At 38.2% G+C, this 23054-nt stretch overlaps 1 protein-coding gene across 1 annotated transcript in view; it reads left to right on the forward strand.

Moving 5' to 3' along the window:
* The window catches only part of LOC131992127 (E3 ubiquitin-protein ligase UHRF2-like), a 33716-nt gene extending 12328 nt beyond the window's left edge, over window positions 1-21388 (forward strand). Inside the window, exons 4-16 of the mRNA XM_059357575.1 lie at window positions 9419-9637; window positions 10254-10363; window positions 10466-10652; window positions 11622-11745; window positions 13581-13688; window positions 14306-14410; window positions 14609-14715; window positions 15004-15166; window positions 16032-16169; window positions 16636-16867; window positions 17466-17611; window positions 18445-18543; window positions 19272-21388. Of these exons, the coding sequence (XP_059213558.1) occupies window positions 9419-9637; window positions 10254-10363; window positions 10466-10652; window positions 11622-11745; window positions 13581-13688; window positions 14306-14410; window positions 14609-14715; window positions 15004-15166; window positions 16032-16169; window positions 16636-16867; window positions 17466-17611; window positions 18445-18543; window positions 19272-19418 (1885 nt within the window). The 3' untranslated portion in view covers window positions 19419-21388. The remainder of the gene's footprint in view (window positions 1-9418; window positions 9638-10253; window positions 10364-10465; window positions 10653-11621; window positions 11746-13580; window positions 13689-14305; window positions 14411-14608; window positions 14716-15003; window positions 15167-16031; window positions 16170-16635; window positions 16868-17465; window positions 17612-18444; window positions 18544-19271) is intronic.
* The last annotated feature ends 1666 nt before the right edge of the window (window positions 21389-23054 follow it).

Raw genomic sequence — 23054 nt, forward strand, 5'->3', positions numbered from 1 at the left:
ATGCTGGGGAGTGTTCCTGCTGCAACTGAGCTGATTTTGGTTGCAGTGATAACAAACACATCATCACGGGTCTTAATAAAATTGCACAGCCTGTACTTTAGCAGACATCTGCACAGTGTCAGTGCGGCAGCAATTTGGTCTGCTGAACAGAAATCATTCGAGATGGTGAAACGCTGTTCAGGATGGGAATGCGCAGTGCTGTGGCTCAAACAGGAGAGTGTGCCTTCTCCATTACAGCACAGCAGAAAATAGGGTTTACTTTTCGCTAGTTATCAATGTTGAAAATGTATTTGCTTGTGCTGCTGTTGTGTGGCGATCTAGATAAAAGTGTCGTGTGTGTGTGTGTGTGTGTGTGTGTGTGTGTGTGTGTGTGTGTGTGTGTGTGTGTGTGTGTGTGTGTGTGTGTGTGTGTGTGTGTGTGTGTGTGTGTGTGTGTGTGTGTGTGTGTGTGTGTGTGTGTGTGTGTGTGTGTGTGTGTGTGTGTGTGTGTGTGTGTGTGTGTGTGTGTGTGTGTGTGTGTGTGTGTGTGTGTGTGTGTTACTACTGGCTGCAAGCATCAGTAACGGTAGTTCAGCGCATTGGGAATTGCAGCCTCTGCTTTCTCCTGGCAGTTCAGGGGATGGAGGGGGGGGGGGGGGGGGGGGGGTTGTGTAGTTGGTGCTACAATTTGGACTCTATCTCTTGCGCTCTCCTTTTCCAGCAAATTCATTCAGAAGCCGATGTTTCCATGGTAACTCATGAGTTCTCAGGAGCATTACTTCTTTGCTTGCCTCCTTCAGCTTTGTCTGTAATTGCTGTGAACATGCCACCGGTGAGACATAGCCTCCTCTCTGCGTCTAGCGTAGTGTGTGTGTGTGTGTATGTGTGTGTGTTTCTGTCATGGGATGTTGTGCCAGAGAAACTCTATCAAGGGTTGTTGCGCAGTAAATGTGTGTTTTCTTGCACGCAGACATCATTCCCATTTGACATTCGGCAATCTTTCAAACCCCATGTATTCGGCTTTTATTTGTTGTTTCATCACTGGCAACAGGACAGGAACGTTCCTGCAGGGACAATCCAATAATACACACCATTTTGTGTCCCCCTTTTTATTTGTGGATTTAATTATTTATCTGTTTGTTTGTTCATTCAGATTATTGTTTTCGCCTCATGTTCCTCGTTTGCTTTATTTGATAGCTGACAGTCAGGGGAGGCAGGGGAGTGAGAGGCAGAGAGTGAGACGTGAATGACAACAAAGGTCCCACGCTAGTTTTAAACCCAGGGCGTCATCGTAATATGTGATTTGCATCTCCGCCAACTGAGCCACAAAAACAACCTCAGTTTTGTGCGTTACTGAGAAGCCGTAGCTACAAAATGCAAAAGATCTAAATTGTCAGCTTTCTGTTTTTTTGTGATGGCTTTTTTAAATCGACTCCTCTGCTTCTACTAAATGCAAAGTGTCCCTCTCTGTCCTGAGCGCCATTCTAGGTTTCTCCATCATTTTGTTTGCCAGAGAAAAGTGGATGGTGGGTAAGATTGCTCCGTCTACCCACACACATACTACCCCATTAAACACCTGCCTGGATATTCTAAGAATTGAAAATCAGCCTTACGAAATGAACCGCCGTGTTTTTGCATGAAGCTGTTCTGGACAGCATTTAGACAGAATGTAATGAGCCACAAAATCAAAGAGATATGCTGGGAGAATCTCCTCTCTGCTGCTCCCAGGGACTGAGGTGGTATGTTTGTGCGTATGTGTAATGTGTGTGTGAGTGTGTCACCCATGACAAAACTCTCAGATATGGTTTCATGGTTAAATCTTGGCTGAGCTCAACATATGTTTAAGATTTTCTGCGGGGAGAGGAACAAATATAGACATAAAATGGGCAAATGTTCTTTCTGCTCATGTGGCTTTCAAGTGGAATAATATATTTGTAATATGCAAATAGGGCTAGTCAGATCCTGATATATTTAGGCTGAATATTGATATACGATATATATCCAGATATATATATATCGCAAAGTGAGAGTAAATGTTCAGTCAAAGTCAAAGCCAAATATGACATGTCACAGGTAGTTTTATTGAAACTGTTTATTTAAGTGAACATAAATACTGTATAACAACAGGAGTACCTTTTTAAAAAAATCAAAGCTCCATAAAGTGCACATTTATATAAAAAAATCTTAAATGAAAATAGCCTATGAAATACAATTGACCAGTCTTTTTCTGAAATAAATATATTTATATGAGAAAAGAATAACGACCATTACAAAATAACTAAACATGGCAAACCCTAGTAAGGGCAGCATTTATATATATATATAAAGAAAAAAATTGAACTGTATCGATATATGCGATATGGTCTAATTCCATATCACATTTAAAAATATATCCATATATTTCTTATATCGATATATCGCCCAGCCCTATATGCAAATGAAAATTGGCATCTTGTCTTGTTGCCAAAGCTGATAAAATACATAAAATAATATGAAAAATCGAAACAAAATGTCTGGTAAAAACCCCCACATCATTTCTTTTAGTGTCCTATGGTGACAGAAGATTGAGGCCTGGCCCAAATTAACTCATGGGTATTGGTAACACCGGTGGGTTTTTTCTTTTTTTTTTTACAATAGCAAGTCAGTACATTTGCGGTGGGAGAAAAAAGCCTATTGCAATCTACAACTCTGCACCTAAGTGAGAAAAGATTTTTATCATGCTTGATATGTAGCTGTTTAAACCAAGACTGGTGTTTTGGGAAGGTTTTGCTTAAAAGAGAGGCTTAAGTGCTTCTTAAATGGGCTCTGTCTTCTAATTAGCTGGGATCAACGTATGCAATGCAAGAGATCTTACCAGCATCTAAAGCTCACTCCGTTGCCCTTATCTGAGCATGGTTGCTATCTTAGTGCCGCCGAGAGAGTTTTTCCTCTGCTGCAGTTTCTCATTAAGTAAGTGACAATGAAATGAGGATGAAATAAAGTTTAATTTCAGTTTCTGTTTAGTTGTTCTTTCTCACTCGCCCACTCTCTGTCTTCATATTTACACAGAGCAGTCGTTGTGTGATTGTTGAGTTGTACCAAAATACTAGATGGCTGACATTTGCTTGACATAGTTATATCCCTGTGAGTATATATGTTGATAATATGCAGATATTATGCAATTTATTGTGCTAAATTTAGGGTCATGTTTAGGGTGACAGTAATCTTTCACATGGTGGTTTATTGGCCTTTTCACAGACGTGAGCACAGGTGCATATGTTTACCACAGCTGTGTGATCACTATGCAATTATAGCATTGTTTAAATTACTCTGATTGCACAAGTTTATGTTTGTGGAAAAGAAATTACTGTTTGAAACCTGTGCAGGATTGCAAGTGACTGGATTTAGTTGAAAGTCAGAGCCCTCGATGTGTTGCATCTGTGTTGAGTCATCTAAGTGTCCCTGGATTGGAGCTCTCTGCTGTCACATTAGAATAATAAGATTCAGCTTGAAAATCATCAAATTGGCCCTTCATAATACCTGAAGTCGTCTCCTGATGACTGTCACATGACTGAACTTTCAAATTTCTCATCCTAAGATTCAAGTAATTTAGATGCACATTTATATAAAAAGTTGCAGCTTCACATTTTGACCTCAATTACTAACAAAGCCGAGGTTGAGAGAGACTGCAGTCACTTTCCCTCACTACTGTTGAAGCAATTATATTTAGCTTGTTTAGTGTCAGAGTATTTCTAACTCGGCTGCTTATCAGCAAATTGAGGATTTCTCATTTTCTCCGTTGCCTTTCTCCCTCTTTACAGGGACCTCGGCTAAGCACACAAAGCGCTAATGATGGTTTCATAACAGAAGAGACTAAGAGCTCCTCTGTAGATAAGTTATGTCTTTTCACTTTCTCTACTGATTAAATAGGATTCTCCATTGTATGTAGGTACACTATGCATCAATAAGAGTCTTGACATTATTTTGTTTTCTTGTTTACCTCCTCTGCGCCTTAAAGTCTTTCTTCCTTCTTCCCACAATTGCAGGGACATTTTTTTCTCAATATGAGACTCTGGGTTTAGCCACTGTGACAGCGTAGGCGGATAGTCGAGCTAACTCTGTGTGGAGATTTAATACCGATACTTCAAATGTTAGATTTCATTCCCTCAGACTTACAGCTCAGGTTCTTATTCTGGGCGTGTGATATCTGCAGGTGGAATAACAAGCAGTGTTTCAGAGGAAAGCACTATATTGTGTTTCCAAAGAAAGTGGTAAATCATTATGTGTAGCATGAGGTAGGCCTGAGGTTGTAACAGATTATGCATTTTCCTTGTCCAGAGTATAGTAGGTGTTTGAGAGTTTGAAACAATTTAATTTAGAAGTAAACGACCAGAACGGATACTGGGGACATATTTAATTTAGCATTTAAAATACTATTTAGTTATTGAAAAATGGTGTTAACAATGTCAAATGGGTCCTATAATAAATACAAAATTATTCTTCGGACCTGCTTTATTATAATTATTGTTTTATATTTATATTATTTATCCTTATAGATTTAATTCTGGTCAGTTTTAACTGTTTTGTAAGTATTTTCTTCCTTTTAAACTATTCAAAAAGCCAAAATTTAAAATTATTTTTAAGTTTCATGGAAATTAGTTGTCAGGAACATCCCTTATATGTACGTACGTCCTTTATGTATTTGTGTATATATCGACGAAAAATAAGAAATTGCAGTACAGAAGGGCTACATTAGGTTTTTAGGTCATTTAGAACCAGTAAACCACTGAAAAGCACTGGTCAAACCAGACCATGTAAGGTTATAGCAGCAAAACCTATCTCTGTATTTAATTGTTCAGGGTGCATTTTATTGCTTATGAATCCAACTTTAAATTCATAATAGGAGTAATTTGGCATTTCTCCATCAAAACCTACAGTCTCGCTTTAACATCTCAGCATCATTGAATTGTCCAGACATGGTTAAAGGGACATTCAGGTCAAATTAAATTAATGGTGTGGCCACCGCACCACACACATTTGCGATGACCTTGAAAGCAACATCCATAGAGAGAAGCCTCCCTCTACCCATCAACCTTAGCAATAACATCAATTACTGATGTCTCTTGTTGAACCACTGCCAAAATGTTTGCCACCTAGTTTGGAGGCTGAACTGATCCAAAACAATATAGAAATTGTGTATCTCTGGTTAGAACAGAAATTTAGGAGAAATTAAATTTACAGGTGTATTTTGAACAAATATGTCATAGTGTCATATTTTTAATCAGTTAGTAATTGTTCACTATGGGTCAGCAAGTTTGTCTCATAATTGACGGTACAGTAATAATATCACAATTTGTGTGTATTACGTCAGCATACATGCATGTTTTGTCAGATGCAGGACAGGAAAGAACAAGCCAGACAAAACTAGCAATGGCTTTCTAATTCAGGTATCACATTGCAGGGCCTCGGTCTAATTGATCCGACACAGTGGACAGTCATGTTTCCCCATTAAGATGATTGTCCTGCAGCCATTATGTGATTCTGTTGCTTTTTACATGTGTATGAAAGGAATTAAATCCTTTTCTCCTGCTGCAGTCTCTAGGTCAGAGTGTCCCCACTGACAAAATGAAATGTAATAGTCTATTTCATATCGCGTCAGCCTTTGTAAGGTGATTCTGTTTGAAATATTTTGTATTATAATTCATTTATCTAGTGCCTCAGTTGGTGGATGTTCGTGGGTATAAAGCAGGGCCAGCGTACAGCAGCACAGAGAGTGTGAGCTTGTGTGGTCTTCAACTCGGATATTTCTGCTCCCCTTGTGTTGCTCCGTGTTCCCCTTGTGTTCATGCTGAGTCCTATTGTGCTCCAAAGTTGATATTCCTCTCCTGCGTGTGTACGCGTGTGCACACATGTGCATGTTGGTGTGTGTCTGTGTGTGTGTTTGTGTTGCTTGTATTCACCCCCCTACCCCTACCCTACCCAAAACCACAGTAATCCCTCGGGCCTAAAAAAGGAAATCCCTGCACTGTGCCCCGGCCTCCTCTTCCTGGGAGTACGCTGATTGTGTGCTACTCTTACAGTCTGCCTCTGTAGGCCCTCGCCTGTCTATTTACAATGGCTTAAAATATGCAGCATAGCCTTGTCAGTAAAAAAGTAAAGCACAGTACTGGTGCGTATTTGGACAGGATAAAATCTTAATGTCTGGTATTTTAGTTCAGTCATTGGTATCATTGGTTCTGTTTTAGTGCAGACAGTCTGAGAAAGCGCCCAGTTTAGACATGCACTTACACTGCTCGCTCATGCACACAATCCTCTACCCCCCCACCTCCCACTGTGTGAGCAGACCTGAGTGTGCAGGCTGTTGTGCAGTTAAACTTTAGTGCTAACACATTGTTCATCTGTGAGCATAATTCCAGCTACTGGCAAGATATCAAGCTGTTAATTCATCTCTGAGTCAGACCTGATCCTTACAGTTAATGATGATTGGCAGGCAGGAATCCTGCACAATTAACCTCGTACCTCCACTCCAAGTCTGCTAGACAGGAAGACATTTCACACTTGGTCAGATTCTCTTTTGGCAAAGGCGGACTCTTTGACTTGTACAGAAAATGCTACTAGTTTTCCTACTAGACACTCAACATAAAAACAAACTTTTCACATACAATAGACAGACTTGTGTATGTCTTGTCTAGTCTTAGTTCTGAGTTCATACCACAGCTAGCTAGCTTAGCTTCGCACAAACGGCAGCAACAAGGGGGAAAAGGCTATCTTGGCTCTGTCCAAATGTAACAAAATCTTACTTGTAACACCTCTAAAGTTAACTTGTTTGTTTAAGATTAAGTGTTAAAACATCTCCACACATGTCTTACATCCCCTCATTCCTTTCAAGACCTGTCAAAAGACCATGATGTAGTCTTAGCTTCTTACTTCTGGGGATTGCATTAATGCTTAATAAATCATAAAATTGGTGATTAGTGGTTATTACAATGCAGAACAAAGCATGTAAGTATCATAAACGAGTGTTTGCCGCAATCAAAATTCCAATGGAAAGTTATTATTGGCTTTCTGCTAGTATCCAAACCGACTTGCAAAAATACATAACTCCTACAGCCAAATATCTCAAAGTCCCAAACAAGTCAGAATCTGCAGTTCATTCTGGGTTACACCACTAAAAATTACTGATGCTCATATACACATTTGATCCATGTATGTCCTTCAAAACAGACAGCATTAAATATCTCAATCAGCAATGCTATGTGGAGGTTTTATTCATCCTAATCCTGGCATTACTACCAGTTGTTTATCTTGGCTCTCGGTCATCTTGAGTCACCTCACCTTTCCTCACTCAGTTCCGAGAAATTCTGCTCAGGATGTGGATAGGTCACGTCTGATTAAACCAGACCTGAGTTTCCTCAATTGTGTTAATGTTTTTTTTTGTAAACTTTGTTAGGAGAGCAGAAACAATATACAGTTAGTGAATATAATGACGCCGCTATGTTCTGTCTTGGCGGAGATCCCCTGAAATCTGTAATTAAGCAAAAGTATGTAAAGAATGCTGTGGACTGATTCCCGCCTTTCCGTACTTACATGACGACTTGGAAAAGACTAGTCCAAGTTGGACCAAACTTGTATGAATAGTGTTTTGTCAGTGGCAGTAAGGTTGCTGCATCACATTAAATTTCTGTGTAGATTAATAGGGAGGTGGAGGGAGGCCTTACTAGTGAAAATCCTCCATAATCCCTGCACTCCAAAAACACAGTCAGAAAGCTGTTGTGTGCAAATGTCTCATGGTATGTAGAGGCAAATCTCAGAGTCCACAGATGAGTGTGAGTGGATTTTAAAGTCATTTATTTCTAATTATTATAAACTGTTTAGGCACTGTTAGTAAAATAATCATATCTTTTCTGTGGGATTTGCCCTGAAGACAATGTGTAAATTCAGTCTAAATTTAAATCTACAGATTTATTGATAATAGTATTCTTGGCTTCGTTTCACCTCTTCTAGTTAAGTTTCTAGCTTAAAGCATACATTTTCTTTTAGTAGACCTGTGCTTGAACCTTGTAGCAAATCAAATTGATAAACTCAACATAATTATGTGATGATAACCATGTTTCATTTGCACTGTATTGTAATGTACTGTAGATTAAGGCAGACCAGAGGGCTAAAATCACATTTGACAACACTGATATGGGTCATAAAATCAGCATTTGACTTGCTGTACTAAATCAAAATGTATTACAGTTTTTCCCCTCTAAGCCTGTGTGGGCTTCTGCTGGCTTGCATTGACTTGCATGTTCTTGCAGAGAGGCTTGTATTGAACTGTCTGTGGCTTAATGCATTGGTCTGTTAAATATTTTCCATTCACATACAGAAACTGTTCTGATGAGCTACGTCTTGCTCAGAAGCATTTACACTGTTCAGTTTTACTCTTCCAACCATTAGAATGCAATTAATATCAAGTGCTCAGTGGTAGCCCAACTCTTCCCACGGACTATGTAGCAACTGTATAAAGTAGAGCTGCGATGTCCACTAATCAATTAGTCAATCGACATAAAAAATTGTCAACAACTATTTGAAAATGGATCAACCATTACAGTCAAATATAGAGCTTTCCTGACTAAATATGTTTGGGTTTTGGACTGACAAAGCAAGACATTTAAAGACATTTCCACTATGTTCTGACATTTCATGGACCATGAACAATTAATAGGCCTGTCATGATAATAACTATATTGACTTATTGTTCGATATATAAAATGGACACTATATATTGTCGTTTACATGCATGTTTGCTGCAAATGTTTGACAGGCAGTATAAAGTATCTCCAAAACAGCCATTACAGCTGTTTATATATTATCTATATCATTTATAATATATTTATTTCAGTGCATTTATTAACAGAGCCTGATAGTATATTTTATTTATTGTTTTGATTGTGGTTTATTTTATTTATGCTTTATTTATCTAGGATATTTGAATATTCCTTTTCCACATTCCAATGACAATGTCAAATAATCTTGAGAATTAAAAGTTCATTGCTGTTGAAAATAATGTACTTGGATTATTATGCTCTATTATGATTATATCAGCGGCATAAAATGGTCTTAAAACAACATTAATCATAATATTGTAATATCTGTGAAAATATATCGTCCTAAAAGATGTGTTATTTTGATAGAAAATAATTAGCAGATTCATCAATAATGATTATAATCATCAGTTGCAGCCATTCTGTGAAGAAGTGAGGCTTTTGATACCTATCGATATGTGGGCTGGCTGTGAAATATGGCCGTCATGAAATGCACGTTAACTTCATTAATAAACTTGATCTTTGGAGAAAAGAAACACACTAGAGTGTCTGTAGTCAAAGGACTGTAATCTGAGTAGATAAGACAGCAGACATAAAGATTTCATAACCCTTAACCCCCCTTCTTCTCTCCCCTCTTCCTTCGTCTCCAGCTACCCAGAGAACGGTGTGGTGGAGATGCGACCGGTGGACGTGCGGCCGCGTGCCAGGACCCTGCTGCGGTGGGACCAGCTCGAGGTTGGCATGCGCGTGATGGTCAACTACAACATGGAGACACCAGATGAGAGGGGCTTCTGGTTTGATGCAGAGATCCAGACCCTCAACCAAGCCACCCGCACCAACAAGGAGCTCCGAGTCAAGATCCTCCTGGGGTGAGGATCTTCCGTCCTAGGTGGGAGGGAGCATAGGGGGATGATTGCTTTTTTTGTTTTTTCTTCGTTTTCTTTGTTAAATTTGTTAAATTTGCAATTCTTATTTTGTTGTTTTCCAAGATAAAGGGTAACGTTTCTCGGTAACGCTTTATATTAAGGTCCTTGTAATAACCATTAATTAACAAGTAATAAGGCCTTTGTAAGTCCTTACAAGATGCTTATTAACATTATTGTGTGTTTATAAGCTTATATAAGTGTTAATAATGGCATTACAAACACCCATGACCCACCCATTATGTCTTTGCCATGCCTTAATTAATTTTATTTAGTTTGCTTATTGATATTAAAATATAATCTATTGCTCATCTATTATAAGTTAACTATTAGTTAACTATGCTTTTTGCAACTACCAGATCTAAAGCGAGAACAATGCCTTATTACTTGTTAATTAATGGTTATTAAGGACCTTATTATAAAGCGTTACCCATTTCTCTTCTAGACTTCCTTCCATCTGTCTAACACGCTCAGTAATACATCTTTCCATCTTCTTCTCCGGTTTTCTTTTCTTGTGCTCTCTCTCTCTTTGTCTCTCTTTTGTCTCTCGCCCTCCCTCCAGGGGTCCTGGTGATATAATCGGGGATTGTAAAGTTCATTTTCTGGATGAAATCTACCAGCTGGAGGAACCAGGAGCTCGTGCACTCTCGGCTTCAGATGGACAATTTAAACGTATGCACCACACTACACACGGTGAAATATTTTGGCACAAACATTCAATAAGACCCTCCTTTAAGTACGTGTGCATGCGTGTATGAATGTCTCTCCTTCCAGGAAAGAGCGGACCAGAGTGTAAGCACTGCAAGGCTGACCCCGATGCAGAGTGCCGCTTCTGCTCCTGCTGTGTGTGTGGCGGGAAGCAGGATGCTCACATGCAGCTGCTCTGCGACGAGTGTAACATGGCGTTCCACATCTACTGCCTCAACCCGCCGCTGGCCACCATCCCGGATGACGAGGACTGGTGAGGGAGAGAGTGCAGCTCAGCAATTAGCCGCAACATCCTGCGCTTCACAATCAATTTGAGAAGGTTGATTAATGGTGTTCAGTGAGAGCTGAAGTGCATTTGAGCAGTAATTAAGTGGTGATTGAGGTTAAAATCAACATAGAAAAATGACATAACGCAGGTGTGAGTTTATCTGATGCGACGGCTTCAAATGTTTCTCTGCCAGTTACTGAGTAGAAGACATTACCCTCTGTTTCTCTGTTATGCATGTACAGTCATGGAAAAAATTATTAGACCACCCTAGTTTTCTCCTTGCTTTCTTGTTCATTTAATGCCCGGTACAACTAAAGGTACATTTGTTTGGACAAATACAATGATAACAACAAAAATAGCTCATAAAAGTTGAATTTAAGAGCTGATATCTAGCCATTTTCCATGGTTTTTCTTGATAATAACCAAAATCATTATCAAGAAAACCATGGAAAATGGCTAGATATCAGCTCTTAAATTAATATCAAAAGCTGACTGACAACATTCATTAAAGGGATACTTTACTGATCTTTTTGTCTGAAGTAATCTGAAGTATCCCTTTAATCACCTTTTGTTGTAACTTTCTGGTATTGTTAAATTTAAATATGCAACGTCTATCTTTAGGGCACGTACTGCCTAATTTCAGTGTGTTTGCCTTCAGGCTAATTTAGGAAAGAGCTTTCTTGCTGATTTTATCGAACTCTCTCTCACGCACGCACACACACACACACACACACACACACACACACACAGACACACACACAAGATACTTTATTATTGCCATAAAGTGATGATAATGTTAGTGTTAATTGTTTTTGTACAGCTTGGTAGCTCTGTTCCAGTGAAAGAAAAAGAAACAAAAAGAAAAGAAAACCAATGAATTTGAAAATATGCACAGTGCCTGACACTGACACACCTGCCTACATCCACAGAAGTGATTTCCTTTCATTCTGCCAGGTACTGTCCCACCTGTAAGAATGACACCAGTGAGGTTGTTAAGGCAGGAGAGAAGCTAAAAGCCAGCAAGAAGAAAGCCAAGATGCCTTCGGCAACGACTGAGAGTCAAAGGGACTGGGGAAAGGTGAGACCCAAGGGCACTCAGAGGTACACACACACACCAGGTGGACTGACAGCTGCTCCCTAAGTCTCAAAGTACAATTTGACAGTAAGCCTGAGGGAAGGCCTGTGGTTCCTCCTCAAATTGCCTCAAAGGAGCAGCAGATATGTGAATAGATATGAAAAAAAAGTTTGTGTCAAAAGTTTGGAGACAACGTTAACTTCTCAAGAAAGATTTTCCAAAGGTCTGCCAGCAGAAAAAATATCTCACTTGTAGGTTTGAATAACCAGCAGATACTACAGGCATGATGTGTGATAAACATTTTCATCTTCCACCCATCAGATTTACACTTCCCGCAAGCAAACAGTTTTCATAAATGACAACTACAATTACAACCAGATTGCCGATGATACGAGTTAATCATATGACATAATTTTTTTTATTTTCCCATGTGCTTTAGACTTTAGGATGTAAGACTTCATGAATTCAAAAATGAGACTTAAAACAAGAATAAATACACCTTCTCTCTCTTCTCACACACCTTCTTAGGGTTTAAATGCATTGGTTTTCTTGTATATTTAAGTTATATTGGCATATAAATGTTGCTCTTTTAAAAAAACCTTATGGAGCTGTAAAATAAATTTGACCATACACGCTTTATAGCAGCTTAACAGTCCCGAGGGTAATAGAAAACACAAAACGATAAAATACACAAACAAACTGCTTCTGCTTAAATGAAACTAAAGTTAAACAGCATTCTAACATACAGCTCTCGTAGTACAGCAGGGCGAGCCATTTATTGATTGATATAATATTTTATTAATGCATCACAGCACACTTTATTCCATTTACTTCCTGTTCCTCAGTGTATCCTTTTATGTGTTAAATATTTTGTGTAAGTAAGTAATCTGCTCTGTATCTTGATTTGATCTTGAGATAAATGGTTTGTTTCATGTGAAGAGTTTTGTGTGTACCTCTTTGAAGCTCTGTTTTAATATTCCCTGAACACAAAACAGCTTTTTGCCTTCAAATCAAATGAACAGATCAGAAGTTTTTGATCTAGTCAACAATATTTAATATCTATGTAATGTTAGACCAGGCTCCCAGAGGTGATTAATGAAGTTGGTTTGAGTCAGAGCTCTTTTTGGAAATGCCTAAAATTGTATTTGTGTGTTATTGATTATCAAGCTCAATAATTGTAGCACGACTAATGAACACTTCCTTTTTCTTACTTTTCTCGTTTTATATTTTGCAAAAACTAAAATGATATCATGCTAGCGGCAGAGGAAGACGACTGACATGTTTTTAAAATAGTTTTTAAAAGCATCTGTTTTAAGCATATTGTTAAATATTTTTCCTCAAAATCTCCTCAGAGTCTTCTCATGGCAACATTTTTAAGATGTTGTGTGGCTCGCTTCCATGCTGGCCTGGCCGTCTCCCTGACGCTCTGCTCCATGGTGTAATGTGAACAATGCCATTAAGCATGACTTAGCCACTTTCCTGGAACTGCCAATGGAAAATAACTCATTTCTTTACCAGAATGCTCCCTTTCTCAGTGGACTAATTGAAAACAGCCCGGCTTGTGTGTTTGGGCACATTTAAGTGCCGTGAGTCACACAGCATTTATTCTTGCCTTTCACATTATTGCAATTTTATAGCCCTTAAAATAAAAGATTTTTCTGTGACTTGTCACTTTTTAAAATCCTGTGTGCCCCCGAAATGGAATTCTGATGATTTCTGAAAGTAAAACACATCAGCAGCTCGGCTGTTAAACACTATTTGATCTGAAGGCATTTGCACTCACGTGTTTCTTTGCATGCAGCTTACACTCTTTGTTGTCCCTCTTGATGTGATTGCAGGGTATGGCCTGTGTGGGGCGCACCAAGGAGTGCACAATTGTTCCTTCAAACCACTATGGACCCATACCCGGTGTTCCTGTTGGAACCACATGGAAATTCAGAGTTCAGGTAAGCAAATACATCACAAATTAATTGGGTATACTTTTTTTCTTTGCTTACAGATACAGTTGGGTAGACAAAAAGCCCCCACACCCATTTTTCTACTTCAACAGAGCCTCATCCCTATGATAGTATTACTGTACTGTTTCGTAATCAAACAAAATCAATTCTATAAACATTAACTTCGATTTGTAAGTGTGACAACAAATTGCAAGTGAGACATAAAAGATGAACGAAAGAAAAGAAAAAAAATACAATAAATGAAAATAAACAGAAATAATTAAGAAAAAGATACAAAAACAAAATAAAATAAATAAATAAAAATATAGGATATAATAATAAATGAGCAGAAATAATGCAAAACTATACAAAAAAATGTTAATGTTACAAATAAATATAACTACCAGAAACTATGTATGAAATGGAGTCAATAGTACAGTTTAATTGTAGGTTGACCTTTAAAAGTCTCACACATCTCATCCTGTACTTTACTGTCAATATTATGAATTGTATTATGGATTGTTTTTCCATATATTTCATATACATATGGTATCTGATATATCACTGCCCATATTTTTAGTGGCCTTCTTTTGCTCCTCTGTTTCTTTCTCTGCCTCTCATTTGAGGTAAGTGAGGCAGGTGTTCACAGGCCACATGTTGGCGGCATCCACGGGCGCAGCAACGATGGCTCCTATTCGCTGGTGTTGGCTGGAGGCTTTGAGGATGAAGTGGTAGGTTATCTGTGTTTGTTTATGATTATCATATTATTATTTTTTTTACCAAATGCTTATTTAGCTCTGTTTTGTGGATGGCATTTCGTTTTAACCATGTTGTAGATGGTTTACTGGATCATGTATGAAGTAGAGGGATTTTAGTTATTACTAATTATAATTATATTAATACATATTGTTACAATGACCTGCTTGTAGGATCGGGGAGATGAGTTCACCTACACAGGCAGTGGAGGTCGTGACCTCTCGGGCAACAAACGGATCGGAGAGCACTCTTTTGACCAGACCCTTACACACATGAACAGGTACAGCACTTAAAGAATCATTAAAAGCAAACAAGTTATCTATTTTTTTTTTTGAGTGCTGATAGTACAGGACATGTATATAAATACAACATTCACAAAAGAAAACTTTGGACCAATGCTCACATCATTTTTTGTTTTTTGTATGAATTACCCCCCATTATCTAGTTTTTTTAAGGAACTTTCTTAACCTTGATTAATATCTGATTTCACATCCCTTATCCTTAGTCAGATCTGACAAACATCATTCTGTTTTTTTTATTTATAACTCTTGGATCCTGATTCCTGCAGGGCGTTGGCCTTAAACTGCGATGCACCGCTGAATGACAAAGACGGGGCAGAGTCCAGGAACTGGCGAGCAGGGAAGCCGGTGAGAGTGGTGCGCAGCTCCAAAGGTCGACGCATCAGCAAATATGCTCCTGAGGAGGGAAACCGCTACGATGGTATTTACAAGGTACGTATTGGAATCTTGTTGTTTTTTGTAGTCTAAAACTGATCTGCAAATTTCAAATGAAGCTGGTTAAAATAAAGATGGCAGGACAAATTTGGACCAATGCCATTGTTATCGTAAGAATGTTAGAAATATAGGAAGTAGCAGTTTAAAGAAGCAGGCATAGAGCTTAAAAAATCTGCATCAGTTTAAGGCTTAGCTGTATTTACGATTTTTACTACTTTACCTTGTCGTCAGACAGCCCTTTCAGACGAGGAACTGATGCCGTTATACAATCTACTAGGGCTGGGCTAGATGAAACAAAGGTCATATCCCGATATATTTAGGCTGAATATTGGTATACGATATATATCCCAATATTTTTATTGCAAAGTGAGAGCAAATGTTCAGTCAAAGTCAGAGTCAAATACGACAAGTAGTTGTATTGAAGTAGACATAAATACTGTGTAACAACAGGAGTACCTTTTTAAAAAAAAAATCAAGGCTACATAAAGTGCACATTTAAATAAAAAAAAATCTTAAATAAAAATAGCCTATGAAATAATCTAATTTCAATCCAATGTTTTTCTGAAACAAATATATTTATATGAGAAAAGAACGAACTTTACAAAAGAACGAAATATGAAAAACCCTAGTAAGGGCAGCATTTATATATAAAAAAAGTGAAATAATGTTGTGTTTGTCTATAACCTGGAGTTAGATGCAAGTCACATCACATTTAATGATTCCATTGACAAAAACATCAATTTTAGTTTGTAGAAGTCTCCGTTCTACCACTTCCCTGACTGTTTAGGTTGTTTGTATTATTATGTGACTTTGGTGTTTGCGAGGGTTGGTTCTGATTCACTAAAGCCAGTGTGAATTTTAGGTGGTAAAATACTGGCCAGAGATTGGAAAGTGTGGTTACCTAGTGTGGCGGTACCTGCTGAGACGGGACGATTTGGAACCAGCACCGTGGACGCCAGAAGGACTGGAGAGGATCGAAAAACTGGGTCTTTCTGTTCAGGTTAGACTGCAAATGAAACTGTATGTGTGTCTGAACTTCACTACAGATATCAACTACTGCATTTATTGTTATGCCTTTCTGTTAAGAAATTTAGTACATGCATATACAGTCATGGAAAAATTATTCGAGCATTTTTTTGTTTATTTTAATGCCTGGTACAACTAAAGGTACATTTGTTTGGACAAATATAATGATGACAATAAAAATAGCTCATAAGAGTTTAATTTAAGAGCTGATATCTAGAAAACCATGGAAAATGGCTAGATATCAGCTCTTAAATTAAACTCTGTTGAGCCATTTTTGTTGTTATCATTATATTTGTCCAAACAAATGTGCCTTTAATTGTACCAGACTTTAAAATGAACAAGAAACTGAAGAAAACAAGGGTGGTCTAATCATTTTTTCCATGACTGTACATGTATATATGCAGTATTTTTTTCATGTGTTGTACTCCCACTGTCTGCAGTACCCACCCGGGTACTTGGCTGCCATGGCTAACAAAACAAAGAAGGAGGCCTGCGCCCGACCTGGTCGCGGCGGCCGGAGTAAGCACTATCCCGGAAGGGGGAGGCCACGGAGACGCAAGATCAAGGAGAAAGAAGAAAATGACGAGGAAGAGGAGGACGAGCTGCCGATGGCCAGTGTGACTGAAGAGGAGCCACAGAGTAATGGAGAGCAGAAGACAACCAGAAATACTGGTGGGTGCATTTACAGACGAATCTCAAAGCAGGTCAGACAAGGTGTTGTGAGAAGAGGACAGGTGAGAACGGTGTGAGCAGTGAAACCTCTTTTCCGTATAGCTTTCCACAAGCAGTGCAATGTAAACCTTAATTTTCTTTTCTTTTTTTTAACTAAGTTTTTATTTAAGCTTCATTCACAATCGTGTACAGAATGATATTCAACATATCTGCTGTTTCATACACATGGTAACACTTATGGTACATCAAAAAATACAGAGACTATAATGACAAAGAAAAATATAAATTAAAATGGAATAAAAGAAATAAAATTATATCAGTATACCCATAGCAGGGCTCCACCTTTTAGTGAATATATGTTTTTGAAGTCTTAAGGAGTTTGTTATTTGTTCCATTTGATATATTTCCTTTATTTTTTCAGACCACATACTATATGTTGAGGGGTCAGGCTTCAACCACCTTACTGTAATGCATTTAATTGCTGTTGCTAGTAATATCTGTAAGAATGCCTTTTGGTAATAGACCTAGTAGGGCTAAACCTTCATTTTCACTACTGTCCAAGCTGCATTTTTCAGTCTTGTTTGTGTGTCTTTACCAGAGTCACCAGTGGCAGAGCCTCCGTCGAAAAAGGTGAAGATAGAGGAGACTTTCCAGCTGTCCGAACAGCAGCAGCAGCTGATCCGGGAGGACACGGCCAACAAGAAACTCTGGGATGAAGCCATGGGACACCTTAAAGAAGGACCGGTATGAATCCCAGGGCGAGAACTGCACAGTATATTATTCTTTTAAATCGCCATTGCAGTGTCAACTTGCTCAATAAACACAGAGATATTCAGGGATTTTTAGAGGTAGTTTAAAGAGAGTATTGGTAAGAAACTGCACTTCAAAATGTAGGTATTAGATTTTTTTTATTGGTGCCGTTTGCATTCAGGTCAATGATCTCCGTGATTTATACAATGAAAGAATAACCTTTCATTTGTATTATTCAACAAGCAGATTGACTGAGGACATTTTATCTATTTATTTTTTGTAAGTCAATGACATTATTCCATAGGTTCGTCGTACCGTACCCCCTAGACTCTCAAGACACTCAACACTGTTCACAAAGCATGACACACTGCAGCCTCTTACAGGAAAACTCATTGAATGTCACTGATCCATGAAAATTAAATTCATCCCCTTGGTCTTCAGATTGTCCAACTAAAGTCACATTTAGTCATCCTTTTTTTTTGTCAGTGTGGTTTTGAAATATATTGTTATTAAAATAAGGGGGGTCTTTGGGGGAAATCAGAAATACTCATTTAATTTTCATCTCGGCTGACTGCAGGGGCGTGTTCAGTGTGCTGCAGGCAGACAGTGTGTTGTTAGCAGTGATTTTGAAGAGTAAGGACCACACCAGCATCTAGCCGGAATAAAGTGACACTTACATGCTGTTTAATGTGCTGCAGCTGTGCAGCTAATTAGCTCTCTAGCCTTCAAACCGACGGTAGCAGGAAGCATGAAAGTTAAAAGGGCAGAATCACCAACACGTTTCTAAAAGTTGTTTTTTAACCTAGTCCTGTTGTGTGTTTTTCAAGAATTTTCTGCGGAAGATGGAGCAGATCTTCATGTGTGTGTGCTGCCAAGAGCTGGCCTTCCAACCCATCACCACCGTCTGCTCACACAATGTTTGCAAGGTGGGTTCAGACCAAGGTTATAATAGTTTGGGATTTTTTATTAGTCTTAGTTTTAATTTCATTGTGAATTTTTGTTTTCAAATTCAGTTAGTTTTAGTTAGTTTTTAGAGTGAGTTTGCTAGTTTTAGTTTAGTTTTTATTTTTTTTAAATGCTTGGTTTTAGTTTAGTTTTTATTAGTTTAAGTGTTAGTTTTAGTTGTAATTGGCTATGTGTTGGGCGCGAGATTAAAAGAGGTCATAATACATTTTGCCTTTATTTCCTTTGGCTTATCCATTTTAGCCCCAATAAGGTTATTAACTCTTACAGTTCCAGGTGTTTTGAATTTTGGTTCGAGTGTAGACATCCCAGTCTCCGTAAACATATTTACCAGTGTGTTCCTGCATGTTCACTAACGGAATCCTCTTTGTAATAGAAACACTGGATTATGTATGAAAAATGTTGAGAAAGACGAAAACGAACACAAAATTTTTACCATAATTTTAGTTGGTTTTAGTTTTGTTAACCACACAATACAGTTTCAGTTAGTTATCTTTTTTTTTCCTCAAAACTCTTGTTTTTGTTTTTATTTCAGTTAACAAAATGTTTTTTTGATTTTTTCTAGTTTTCGTTATTTCGTTAGTTTTCGTTAACTGTAATAACCTTGGTTCAGACTGAATGTATTCAGAGCTACAACTGCTCTAAATCCCTGCCCTTGTATTTAAATCCCTCCTCCCTCCTCTCTCCTCAGACCTGTCTACAGCGGTCGTTCCGAGCGAAGGTGTACACCTGTCCCGCCTGCCGCCACGACTTGGGCAAAGACTATGTCATGACCCAAAACGTGACGCTTCAGGTGCTGCTCGACCAGTTCTATCCCGGTTACAGCAAGGGCCGATGAGGTCCAAATCACATTTATAAGTAGAAAACACGCACATAAGCATCCATTCTGTGCACTCGCGTATACCGTCAAGTACCTAGAGCTCCACTTTAAACTGCATTGCACACACATACTGTACTTACCCACGGGCAAATGTATATTGCATATACAGCCATTTATGTATACAATCATTCATACACAAACAACCTCAGTAGGGACTGACCTCATCTGTTGAACCTGGACTGTCTCCATTAACACCAGCCTGAAATTCAAACAAGGACATTTTTTAACCTCCCTACTCCTGCCCCTCACAAACGCACAAAAAGGAGCCCAAATTCACATCCACTAGCCACCTCAAGATATTTTTTGTATTGCTTTTCACTCAACAATTGATCGTTTGAATGCAAATTTCTCCCCAGCAATATCATAAAATCCTCTGTTAGACTCCTGCCAACCTGTTTGCATTTTGTGTACCATGTACGCAGTTTCACACCAAAAAACTGAGCTGCTTCATTTATGTGCAGTATTTTAGTCACTTGGCAAATAAAGGTGCTAGTTTAATACGGTGATTTAGTCACAGCAGTGCACAACACCCCTTGCACAACATTTAGAATGAGCAAGTAAGTCATGTGACTCAGAGTTAATGGCAAGATAATATTCGGAAAGTGAAGGATTAGCCTCTGTACAAAATTAAGCACACAATGTTTAATGCCTTCGAAGCACTTTATCAATTACTTTTTTTTTTATAGGTTAATCAGGAGCACATGCTAGCGTTCTGCTAGCTGCTCATGTCACTTGGAGTAACGCCATTGCTGTACCTGAAGCTAATAAGAACAGAAAAATGTCTCGCCAGAGGGGCTTGCAGTGCATGTGCAGAGGACAGAAATTTGGCAGCTGTGTCCGGTTCGTTTGGAGTGTCGGGAGATTTCTGAGTCCAACAAAGCAGCATTCTTCTAGTAAACGCAACACTGATCAACAGGCATAACTCTCAGATTTTTATGTTAAGTGCAGAAAAGGCATTTAGTTAAAAAACACAACCAAAGACTTCTGCTGAGGAATCATCACACATGAATATAAAAGTATCAAACAGAACCATAAAAAACTATCATCTTTTCTTTAGGGCACTTTTTGTTTCTTTTTCAAAGCAGCTAAAAATAAATGTACAAGCTAAACAAATACGCACTATTAAATCCCTTATAAGTGCTGTTGAAACCTCTAACACTAGTGAGAGTCTGTATTAGACATGTCATGTATTTTCACATTTCCATGGTTCTTCCGTTAGATGGCATGGACAAAACTGTCCTTGTACATCAGATGAGTACATTCTGTTTTCCCTTTGTAATGATGTAATGGAAAGTATTTTCATGCAGTGCACCTGAAATGCTAGAAAAGCTTGAGGTGTGCTGCTTGCATGGTCTTTTCAATGACGCCTAGAAGGGCACGCTGTGGTTGTCCCTGGTGTTACCAAGCAACCACAATCAAGCAGGACTTCACACAAAGATAGTTTAGCATATTTTGTGCTCAGCAGATATTCATCTGCTATTGTTCCCTCTGTTGTATGTAGTATAATGTTCAGTGGAGAGCTCTGGGTGCTTCTCTCCTCATTTTTTAGGAAAGCAGTGTGATGGCACAGCCAGCATGATGTGTGACTTGTTGTCACGTTGCATCCAAATGATACATTAGTCTCATTTTGCCATGGTTGAGCATGAAAGGCCACTGATTTTCATTCCTTGATAAAAAGGTTTCTAACGAGATTAATCCGGAGCTCACACTAGCACTCTCCGAGGCCATAATGTGCAGTGTTACCCCAATTCACAGTATATAAGCTAGATAGAAACACACTATTGTCATTAAGCGTTATTCACCGGTCCGACCTGTAGGACAAGAGTGCCTTGTAGCACAGACTATCAATAACTGTCAAGTACCGAAGCTTTGCACCTAATGCCCAATCAGTTTCAATGTCTCAATCTCTCTGATTTAATCAGAAATTTGGTGGTTTAAAACCCTAATGTAAACAGTTGTATGTGCATGGTAAAGTCAGAATTACGTCCTTCACTGCACCCCAGAGTTGTATATTAAATAGCAGGAAACAGAAATGTTTTTGAGTTACTGATCACGTCTGATTGTTGGCTGTGCTCAATACGTAGGTCTTAAATACGTAAATACAGAAACGGATTTCTTGACACAGAGTGTTGGCTCCAAAGTGAGAAAACTAGTTTGTTTATTTTGGATATGCTGGATGACATAGTACATCTTTATACGGATTAAGAGCATGCGTTCTAATATCTTGGCTCGGAATAGTGATGTTTTTTTATGATTTGTATGAATCATCAGTCAAGCAGTTTGAGAGAACAAGGTCTGTGTGGATTCAATGTGTAACTTAAAAATAAAACCGCAACATTAGGAACTCATTTCACCAAATCTAGACTGAAAATACAAATGAGCGTTGAACAAAGAGTTGTCTTTAAACACTACTTTAAAACTATTTTTGTATTCATACCTTTTCTTATATGTTACTATCCAGTGGATTCAGCCTCACCAGTGAGAAACTGCCCCTCCTTGTATTTGAAATGTATGTGGATGCTTCACGTAAATTACAATTTAAGAATACTGCCTTAACAAGGAAGACCAAGTCAAACTGTTGTAATCCTATAGAAACGGTATAAGACTTTCAAGGTATGAGAGATGTATCAGAAAATATAATGCTTTCAATGTATATGGTAAAATATAATTATAGCTACTTTAATTACAAATTACAATTGTCCTTTAACCCATTGAAGCCTGGAAAGCGGATACGTCGTTTTGTAGTATTTGTATAAGCTCTCAAATACTTTTTGAATTTCATTTCTATCTGCTACAGAGGCTGAAAAATCTATTATTTAGTAGAAGAGTTGACACTTTTTTTTCCAGAATTTTTCCAGAATTTCCAGAAAATTAGAGGCTTATTTTAAAATCGCCCAGCGATTTTTCAGGCCTCAGTGGGTTAAGAAATTAAATCATAAGAGCTTTTTAATTATAATTAAAACTTAACTAATTATATATCCAGTTTGAACAAAAGAAATTAGGAGTAGGACCTTTTGAAGAAATCTCTTTTTAGAAAAACAGTCAAGGAGGAAAAGAGATGCACTTGTGCAGGTTGCATTTTTTCCATAAATAATTAATAATAATGCATAATTGTACACAGTATAATTACTGTAAATTACAGTGAAACTGGTATACTGCTGCAACCCTAAATACAACTTTTTCCCCCTTTTTATCCTTTTGTGATTTTTTTCCCTTTGTTGTACATTCTCCTAATAATTTGATAACTTTTTTGACTATTTTTTAGCTTGTGCTCCGTAGTGCGACATGGTAATACAGTTATATATATAACTGGACAGATAGAAGCTTATTGCTACCATGTAATGATGCACACTGCTCGCACACATGATCCGTTATTTTCATGTTTTTATCCGTTAGATCTGACACACCATCACATATATTACACATATGCAACTGTATTTGCTGAGTTATTTCTTTTATCTTAAGCGGCTGACGTGGATTTGCATCTTTCCCAGTGCTGATATGGTACTTTAAAATGTCCAGGGTTGGCAGGTCTGATAGGAACTAAAAACAAAAAACATCCCCACGGAGAGCAGCGGCACCACAGACGCTGCA

Source organism: Centropristis striata, chromosome 19, assembly GCF_030273125.1.
Source record: "Centropristis striata isolate RG_2023a ecotype Rhode Island chromosome 19, C.striata_1.0, whole genome shotgun sequence".
Lineage (NCBI taxonomy): Eukaryota > Metazoa > Chordata > Actinopteri > Perciformes > Serranidae > Centropristis > Centropristis striata.